Here is a 10,134-nt window from a genome sequence, read left to right as displayed (position 1 = left end):
GGAGAGATGAATCAATGAGGACCAAACCAACACTAGTGCATAGACATGTAAATGTTTTCTGGAACATCTACTTGCTAGGAAGACAGGAATCAGCAAGCAAAAATGCACCCACAGGAAAAATATGGTTCCCAAATGGGACTTAACAACAACAATAAAGCCTTTTCCCACTAAATGGGACCTAAGATCCAATAAAAAAATATGAGACCAGAAACCCCCTTCAAACAAACCTTCATTATATATATATAAACTAAACCAACCGTGTCAAACCAAGTTTCATGGATACGACCGTCACAGGGTGCGGCTTTGTTTGGACTTGAAAGTCATTGCAGCATACATGATTTGAACATTTCATCCCCTTCTTCTTCTCTATTTGTTTGGAGTATTTAAATTAACATATTTTCTCTGTGCTTTCTTTCATCTCTTTCATTAATTCCTCCATTGATGCTGATCCATTTTTCCCCCAAGAAAACATAGAAATTATGGCTTCTGGAGGATCAGCATCCAGCCGTTCACTTCAAGACACACCCACCTGGGCTTTGGCAGCAGTTTGCTTTGTGTTCATATTTCTCTCTCTATTTATAGAGCACTTGATCCATCTCATTAGCAAAGTATGTACATATTACCCTTCGTAAGATATTACCATCAAATTTGTTGAAAAGAGTCATATGGTTTTTGAAAGTGGTTTCACTGATTTCAAAATTTCTTTAATTTGATCATATGTATTTTGGTGCAGTGGCTCAAAACTCACAGAAAGACAGCCTTGTTCGAGGCCGTAGAGAAGCTCAAATCAGGTAAGTTATTTCAGTTTGTTGGTATATTCATTGAAAAATGATCGAACTCGCCTATCCTAATTATTCTGACTATTCATTCAACGTCAGCAGTTTAATGCAGAATGTATGTTCTAGTTGATAATTTATAGAATTTGCTGAATCAAATTTTTATTTTTTTTGGTGCAGTGGTTATACTCCTGGGATTTATGTCACTAATTTTGACAGTATCACAAAGATCCATATCCAAAATATGCATACCCACAAAAGTTGCATATACCATGCTTCCCTGCAGAAAAAAAGCACCAACAAAAACCACCAAAGCACTTGGTTTTGAGCAAATATCAGTAGAAAGAATGCTTGCAGCAGCTGATACCAGTGAGGATTACTGTGAAACCCAGGTATGCTAATTATTAAGTATTTTGTTTTGATTTATATTTATTTTTATATTTTTAGGATGAAAATTAAGGGTAGTTGTATTTTCTCCTTTAATTTAGTTTTATTTAATTAAAAAAATTTGGGTTTGCAGGGAAAGACCTCATTTATATCTCAAGGGGGCCTCAATCAGCTCAACAATTTCATCTTTGTTTTGGCAGTTATGCAGATTGTGTATAGTGTTCTCACCATGGCTTTAGGAAGGGCCAAGGTATGCTACGCACCTTTATATATATACATACAGATATACATATATATATATACATACATATATACATATATATATATATATATATTTATTATTATTATTATTATTTTGCTATAATGCCTTTGACATTTGTAAGGATAAGGGAAAAAGTTTGATGGCTCTTACGGTCTTACCCCACAAAATTGATATAAATGTTTTAACTTAGGTGTATGGTACTTTTAGAATTGTCTTTATCTACACATTCAAGAGCTCAACACATCCACCACTGTGGAAAAGGCCACTTGCAAGAGTTGTCATTTTTTTTTTTTATGTAAATATAATTTTTGTTCAATAAAGGCATCCTGCTAGACCAACGACGTTGAGAGTAAAAACCGTGTAACATGCACAACAATTGATCGTTCAATAATTGTCTACGAACAACAGTTTGGGTGTTTATAGATCGCACCCAATGTTCTTCTAACCACACCCCCCCCATTAACAATGACCTCACCTTCAAGGAGCAGGTTTGAGAATCTGGTTGTTAAAAATAGTAAATCTTATTTAATTTTTACACATTGACTTTTTTAAGATTTTGAGAATGCATCCCAACATGAAACTCAAAAGAATTAGGGAGCGAAGTCCTTGTTGTACATGGAGAATTTTGCACTTTTGGGTGTGTGAAGTCAATTGCATGTACCCCATGAGGCAGTTGGGGAAGCTTTGAGAATTGAAAAGCAGAAAAAATGTCTTAAGATTCGGATCACACACATTCCCCTCCAATTTTAAATTAATCATACGTCATTTCATAGTTAAAGGAAGAGTATATAGTTTTTCAATATTATTCTAATCCTATTTGTGTTACATATATATTATGTTACTACATGTTAATTAATTATAAAAATATTGTGGTAGCAAGTACACAAGCTGGCGGGCACTTCAATTTGTTGTGTTCTAAATCGTTCATCGAAAAATCATTAAAAACATATATTCTAGACTTGCAATCCGAGTAGCAGATCAAAATGTTTAGCTATCAGTAGCATTCGAGTCAGATCTAACCAATAGATCCTGTAGCTTTCCTGTTTTCTCTATTCCGGCATTAGAATGTTCTGATCCCTGAATGAATTTCTTAGTTCAACATTGAGCCAGCCCCGCTTTCCTCCCCCGCGGCATGAGCTCATTCACCAATTCCGAACTCCCATCCTTCCACTTAAGCACCTTGTGATTGTTGAGAAGATCATTACGAGCCTTTTCCTAGAATGTTTTTGTAGACATCGAAATTTCCAAGGTGGATCAGGACGAGAATGAATCCGGGAATCCAGGGCATACTAATCCTGAAGCTTCCGCTCTCCTCTGGGAGGCTTTTGTTAGAATTTGAATTTAAATGGGAGATTTGTGTGCAATGACCTCACAACTTCTTCAAGAAGAAGTTACAGTACAGAGAATGAAGAATGATGAAAGAGAGAGAGACTGCAAGCAGAGAATGTGACTGCAAATTTTCATTCACACGCACAACATGAGCTTGCTAGCAAGAGTGTGAAGAATCCCACACACTTCGAACGGTGACATAGTTTTGGCAGTATTCAAGTTTACATGAAAGCAATTTCAGTCTTCCATCTTACATCCTATATAAGATGAAGATACATAGCACCTCACTTACTTAAGACCTATAAGACTTAAATAAGTAAAATTACATTTAAACCTGAGCTAATTACTCCAGCAATGTAAGCTAGGATTAATACAAACACTTAGCACATCAGTTCACGATTTATGCTTCAACAGCATTTACTTAAATGACAGAGCACTTTTTTTTACAACTATTATTAATTTAGTTTTATTTTATTTATTTATTTTTTTTTATAACTTATTGGCTACTTGGGTAACTGGTATTGTGTTCAAATAAACTAACAGATGAGGCGTTGGGAAGCATGGGAAAAAGAAACTCAGACAGTGGAATACCAGATGGCAAATGGTAAGATAACAATGACACAAATTCTTAATTTGATTCTTTAGGTGTAGTCTTAATTTGTTTTTGTGTAAACTAATCTAGCTTAATTTGTTTAATTTATGCCATGATCCGATTTCAATAAAATACAGCAGCTAATCCAACCCTTTTTGTTTTTTTTCTCTCAATACTCAACTTTTGGGTGTAGATCCTAATCGTAAACTAATCTAGCTTAATTTGTTTAATTTATGCCATGATCCGATTTCAATAAAATACAGCAGCTAATCCAACCCTTTTTGTTTTTTTTCTCTCAATACTCAACTTTTGGGTGTAGATCCTAATCGGTTTAGGTTTACAAGGCAGACAACATTTGCTCTTAGACATATGAGTTCCTGTACAGGAAGTGGAACATCTGTTGGACTGTGGATTGTGAGTTGATTTCTTTTCACTTTAGGGGTTAATTAGGAAAGGAGAGGAGGCACCTCTTAACTATTTATTAAATTTTGATTATTTTATTCTGGTTTTTCTGCAGAGGTGCTTCTTCCGGCAGTTTTTCCATTCAGTGGAAAAAGTTGATTACCTCACTCTGCGTCATGGTTTCGTTTCCGTGAGTATAATTAAATGCATAAACAAATAACTAAATAAGACACAAAACCATATCATTCAGTTCACTGTTATTTAGTTATCGTTTCTCACATTTCAGTAGTTTATATCTAAACTATGTTTTTCACAAATTTTGCAGACTCATTTTCCAACAAACAACAATGCATTCGATTTCCAAAAGTATATACAACGATCACTGGAGGATGATTTTAGAGCTGTCGTCGGAATCAGGTTGCCAACTGTTAATTTTTTTAATTTTTAATTTTTCATCAATTTTTTTGCTATTATTATCTACAATTAAAATACTGATAACATACAATCATATCTTTCACATCCATACATATATATATATATACATACATACATATACATATATATATATACATACATACATATACATATATATATATACATACATACATATATATATATATATATATATCACCTATGTAACCGGTATGTTCATATTCCATTTATGTGAGATATTCAATCAACGACTCCTTTTATAACAACTTCCTAAATATTGTGTGTTTGTGAAATGCATCGCTTGGCAGCCCTTTCATGTGGTTTATGGTCGTCATCTTCATCCTCCTCGACGTGCATGGTAATTAAGCAGCAACCAGTTTAATATACTTATTCAACATAGAAGTTTCAATTCTGGTTGGTATTAATTAATTTTATGAACTTAAACAGGTTGGCAGGTGTATCTCTGGGTATCATTTGTGCCACTGATTGTATGTACTAATTCTTAAACTAGCTCTTTCTAATCGTGGGTTTATTTTACTAATTCTTGTATGAATTAAGGGCTAATTAAGGATTATGTGCTCGTAGATAGTGCTAGTTCTTGGAACCAAACTTGAAGTAGTAGTGGCAAACATGGCTCATCAACTTCATGACCAGCATAATGTGATTCAAGGAGCTCCTCTGGTGCAACCAAAGGACAGTCACTTCTGGTTCAATCAACCGCGGTTCGTCTTGACTCTTGTACATCTCACATTGTTTATGGTAAATATTCATCTTCTTTCTTAATTCCGGATGAGTGCGTAATAATGCCTAATTAATCACTTCAGTTATTACTATGATCAAATCAACTGACATGATTCAACTTTTCAGAATGCTTTTGAACTTGCTTTCTTCATATGGGTCACGGTATGTCGTATTAATCCTCACTTGTTCGTTTTATTTAGTTAGAAATGTGAACAATTGACAAACAACTTCTTATGTTATACCATATATATATATATATATATATATATATATATTATTCTTGACAATGTGACAATATAACATGTCAGACTGTTTAGTAAAACTACAGTATTCCTGTTTAGTCGACTGAACTAGTACTCAAGATAAAAGTTCCAGAGTTCCAATGAAAATTAAGATAAAACTAACTTACCTCTCCTTTCTTAATTATTTTCAGGTGCAATTTGGGATACACTCCTGCTACCATGAACACATACATATTATAATTGTACGAGCGGTTTTAGCGTGAGTACCAACGCTCATCTTCCTCTACTTTTATTCTCTTCATCTACATATTCACACTCAATTTTGCACATATGTGTGTCATTGTACAAATCAGGATGCTACTTAGTATTGTTCCACTAAAAGTAAATTGTTCACAAATTTCTGTAGGGTGACGGTTCAAGTGATGTGCAGTTACATTACTCTTCCTCTCTATGCTCTAGTGACCCAGGTAATGCATGCCTTTACGTGCATATGCGCATATATTTGCTTTCTCTTGTCAGATACATGTTTTGTTTCAAGCTATCAAACTGAATCACAGATTCGAATGCAAATCTAATTCATCAGCAGTTGAAGTTAACAGTTTGATAGCAGAACATATCGTTTGAGATCAGTAGAAAATATAACCCTCGTTAATGTACACCTAAACTCGGGTTATGCATGCAGATGGGATCAAATTTCAAGAGTGCAGCAGTGCTTGAAGAGCAAACAACAAATGTTATAAAGCAGTGGCATGCTGATGTGAAGAGAAAGAGGAAAAATAAATCACACTATACACAATCTGGTCATGACGAAGATTCATCTACGGTGGGAAGCAGCTGGGAAATCATGAATACCCCAGATTTTTCTTCTCATCGTCCCCAACTTTCTTTCCCTGAAATGAACCACAGTCACCCTAGAGAAACTGAGAATTTTTATGGTAACGAAGAAATTGTTGAGGATCATCAAGAAAGGGTTGGACAAAATGAAATTGAACTAGCTAGTAATGCTTCATCTACTGAGGTACATATAGGAATGCCGGAGGTCACCAGAACACAAACTTAAACATTTTATTGGCAAAAAAGAAAAAAAAAAAAAAAAAAAAAGCAAGTATGATAAATAGGTTAGCCCATTAGAGGATTGGAGTTTCTCTAATCAATTTTAGCATATCTGTATAATTGGTAGTTTACATTTCTCTATTTTTTTTTTACCTCAAGTTTAATAAGTCTTTAAATTGTAACTTCCAATCTTATGATGAGCTCCAGATTTTAATTTTTGAATGCTTTGGTATCCCTATGTATCCATTAATTAACGTAAAATACTTGGCTCTTTACATGAGTAATAAGAATTTATCATTGCAGATAAATTATAGCTTGATATGTGGGTAAAACGTTTTTCTTTTGCATATTTTACTAAGTTACTTTATATGTGTCAGACTGTGATTTGTATGTAAGAAGGAATGACTCCTTATATAAACGATTCAAGAACAATCCTTATCCTTAATTAACTGCTTATAAGGTAAAATATAAGTTTTGCTGGGAACAACGGAATTGGCTTGCAACTCTAGAAGTTGAGCTCGTTTGAATATACTTTTAAAATGACTGAAAGTGTTTTTGGTGAAAATGTTTTTGAAACCAATTCTTAGTAAAAATGCAAATAAATTTTGAAAAAACACTTAAAGTGTTTCCTGTAAGAAACACATAATTGGTGTTTCTTGCAGAAAACACTTTTAAATGCTTTTTGAACCAAAAACCATTTTCTCTAAAAGTACTTTCAATCATTTTAAAAGTACATCCAAATAAGATTTGTTTGCCTAATTTCCTAATTTAAAGAATAAAAATGAACATAGATTACAGGAAATCTCGTTTCTCTCCAGTTTGGTGAGAGACTCTCTCTGTGACATTTTTCTCACCATGGTGTGAGTGGTTACCCTTTCGTCAATTTTCTATGCTACCGGCCCTAGCTATGGCCAGGGTCGGTGGTTGTCCCTTCCTTTTCCTCTTTTCTTTTTCCTTCCTATTGCTGTTTTCCCCTGGCTATCCTTCCCAACCAATAGTTGCTGTTGTCCCCTTACTTTATAGTTGCTGTTTTCCTTCCTTACCAATAGTTGTTGATCTTACTCGACTAAGCCCTCAAATCCGTTCTTTTCCTTCTTCTAATCCTTGCTATCCATCCATCTTCACGTCCTTCATCCATCCTCCCAATTCCAATCTATCCTTTCACTCACTTCGTTCTCACCTACTTGGCTATGTCTTTCATCAATTCTATCTCAACTCAAGTCTGCAATCATTATTGACTACGATTTGTTGCCGTCCATTAGAAAGGTGTGTACAGTTCTCGTATCCACACCGGCTCGAGTGTTCACACCGCCACAACCGTCTCTCTGCCTTTGTTGGCAGTTTCGCTCGTGGGAATCCCACTGCTTCTTTGGCTTCTTTTAATTGGTGGCTGCGATCAGAGAGGTGCTCTTTACTGGATGATAAAGTGAGAGTCTTCCTTCCTTCTATCTCTAGCGTTGTTTGGTTGGATTTATGGCGTTTGTTGGGTCTGTGGTTCGTGCTGATAGTGAGGTACTGTTGCGACGACGGTGGTGGCAGTCTGGTTTTGGGCCTCAACTCTTATTGGGCTCTTTGTGTTTCGCTTGGAAGGTCCACTTTTTCATTGTGTTTACTTTGTTTTGAGCCTTTGTGTAAATTTTGCTGTTGGATAAAGATTACCCTAGTCCAAATAAAGCAATGGCATTGCATGAGAGGAATTTGGCATTTTAAACTAATTCATTGCCAAGCCGGTCGACCCCAAGAATCATACGGTTTGGTTTAAGGATTTGAGCCTGTAAGACTGAGACGGAACAAATTTTAAATGGCCCAACTAATTGTTACATGTGAACACATCTGCTAATGGTTTGACAAAAAAAATAAAAATAAAACACACATCTATGAATGGTATACTTTTGTTGATGCCAATTCGACAAAAGGAGAAAGTTTTGTTTGGGAGAAGGACTTACATGAATCGGGCTAAGTTGTTCTCCTAGGCCAGTGCCGACACATAGAGCAGCCTTCCCACGGAGTTGGACACAATATGTGGCGTCCCATTGAGAGTGATGCCTTATACATCAACGTCATGTAAGAATTTCTTCCAAAAGCGTTCCATACAATTAAAAAAATAAAAGACAAAAGAAAAATCATTACTAATATAGTCTAGTGTTATTCCTTGTTACATATAGGTGAGAAATCTCAAATTCGAGTTTCATAAATGAGAGAGTCGTTGCTTAACTTTTGATGTCCCTTTGTTTGGCTTTGTCCAAATCATCTTCTCTCAGTATCGTTGTATTACAATACAGGAAACAGAAGACAAACCTTATACAAAATTATTGACTTTAAAAATGCATCAGGGCAAGAAACATCAATCAGCTCCAAGATGTCCAATCATAAGATAAAAAAACTACGGCAAGAAAGAAACCTTTGCTAGAAGAATCAAACATGTCGTGCTAGATAAGAGACAAGGGCAATGGCCCCTTGCCAATTTACGACAATTAATACAAAGGCCCACAGGCCCAAAGGCAGACCGAAAACACCAACCATTTTGGTGTAGAAATTGGAATCAATCAATCAAATCTTGGTGCGACAAAACATATGGTTAAAGTTGGAGACCCACTTGTGAAAGAAAATTATTAAAAACATGTTGGAGATTAGCTTTCAGCCTTGTTTGACTCGGATTGTTGCTATTGGGCCACTGGGACATCACATGAAGTTTATCAAGTATTTACATAACTCTCTCATGTTTATGAAATTACACATGTAGCCCTAAGGTTTAAAATCACTTTCACGTAACCGCTTTCATCAAAACTCCAGTGAAAGTTGCTTGATGTAGTATAAAAAATACCTTTTAGGGTGTGTTTGCGTGAGAGACTTCCAAATTGCAAGGCAATTAGAAAAAGAATGAAGAAATGGATCACAAAAAATAAGATGGGTGGAATCGGAAAATACATTCATGAACATTAATTACAAAGATATATGATAGGGATTTGTAAATGGCTCCTTCAAAGTAATCATTTGCAAATCTCTTTATCATGCCTTTTGTAATGCTTATATGGTACATTTTTAATCCCTCATATTAAACTTTTTGTGATCCAAAAATTTAGAAGTTTCTCACCCAAACATACCCTTAAGTACAAATGTACCCTTGTATTTATAAGATTGATGTTTTCTATTTTCAAAATTGGTGATGAGTTTTAGTTATGAAATGAATGGGTTTTTTTCAACTAAGGACGAATTGTAGTTGGCTTGTTTAATTTTTTACGAGTTCGACTCGCGTTAAGTTTTGCTTATTTATATAATATACGAACCGAGTTTAAGCGAGTTTAAAATTTTCAAATACTTTTTCTTTATATAAACATTACAGAAGTTGAGGATTTGACTAAGCCAAACAGTAATGACTTCTGAAGACAGGAGTTTAATGGTTTCACATGCTGAACGAAGAATCAGTAGCTATCGAGAAAATAATAGAAATTGTTCTACATCAGCCCTCAAAAAGTCCGTCTCAAATGAGCTTAATTTTTGCAGTGAGTACTTTAAGAGTCACAAAAACGTCTTTTTCTCATTAGATTGATGACTGGAACTTAGGGGGAGGTTAGGTTATCATACTTGTAGTTTCTTCAGAAATTAAAGAAGATGGAGGACATGATCTCAATCTCTATCTTAAAAAGTAAAGTCAACTTGAAGATGGCCAATCTAAACTTGGTAAAATTACCTAAACGCAATATGTCTAAAACAAAATCTCAAACATGCCCTTTTATTGTAAACAAACTTCTTAAATGTATTTTAGTTCAAGTTGTTTCATGAAAAATATGAGATGCTCGCAAGTTTTACAAGCCAAACACACCAATATCATTCAAACTTGATTTGTTTCTTATCGAGCTGAACATAGACTTTATTTGTTTCTTTCGCAAACCAAATTTCACAAGCCAAACAAGAGCC

General features: G+C 34.8%; 1 protein-coding gene across 1 annotated transcript; it reads left to right on the top strand.

Annotated features, from left to right (window-relative positions):
• Positions 1 to 344: 344 nt before the first annotated feature.
• Positions 345 to 6,524, top strand: LOC137716488 (MLO-like protein 3). The gene is made up of 15 exons (XM_068455944.2): positions 345 to 608; positions 734 to 791; positions 957 to 1,168; positions 1,297 to 1,413; positions 3,298 to 3,358; positions 3,666 to 3,760; positions 3,864 to 3,938; positions 4,074 to 4,165; positions 4,489 to 4,538; positions 4,628 to 4,668; positions 4,766 to 4,939; positions 5,048 to 5,083; positions 5,355 to 5,422; positions 5,570 to 5,630; positions 5,846 to 6,524. Exons 1-15 carry the CDS (start codon positions 480 to 482, stop codon positions 6,221 to 6,223), a joined length of 1,647 nt encoding a protein of 548 aa, XP_068312045.2. The 5' UTR covers positions 345 to 479; the 3' UTR covers positions 6,224 to 6,524.
• The last annotated feature ends 3,610 nt before the right edge of the window (positions 6,525 to 10,134 follow it).

The sequence above is a fragment of the Pyrus communis genome, chromosome 3, assembly GCF_041283825.1.
Source record: "Pyrus communis isolate YQ-2024b chromosome 3, ASM4128382v1, whole genome shotgun sequence".
Taxonomy (NCBI): Eukaryota; Viridiplantae; Streptophyta; class Magnoliopsida; order Rosales; family Rosaceae; genus Pyrus; species Pyrus communis.
Note: the sequence above shows the minus strand (reverse complement) of the source record. Positions and strands in the feature narration are given on the sequence as shown.

What these genes read in the sequence shown, in the direction of transcription:
- LOC137716488 (XM_068455944.2), top strand. Translation starts at nt 480, where the DNA reads ATGGCTTCTGGAGGATCAGCATCCAGCCGTTCACTTCAAGACACACCC. An exon ending in TATCATTTGTGCCACTGATT is followed by an intron (nt 4,669 to 4,765) that starts GTATGTACTAAT and finishes ATGTGCTCGTAG; the next exon opens with ATAGTGCTAGTTCTTGGAAC. An exon ending in TACATCTCACATTGTTTATG is followed by an intron (nt 4,940 to 5,047) that starts GTAAATATTCAT and finishes TCAACTTTTCAG; the next exon opens with AATGCTTTTGAACTTGCTTT.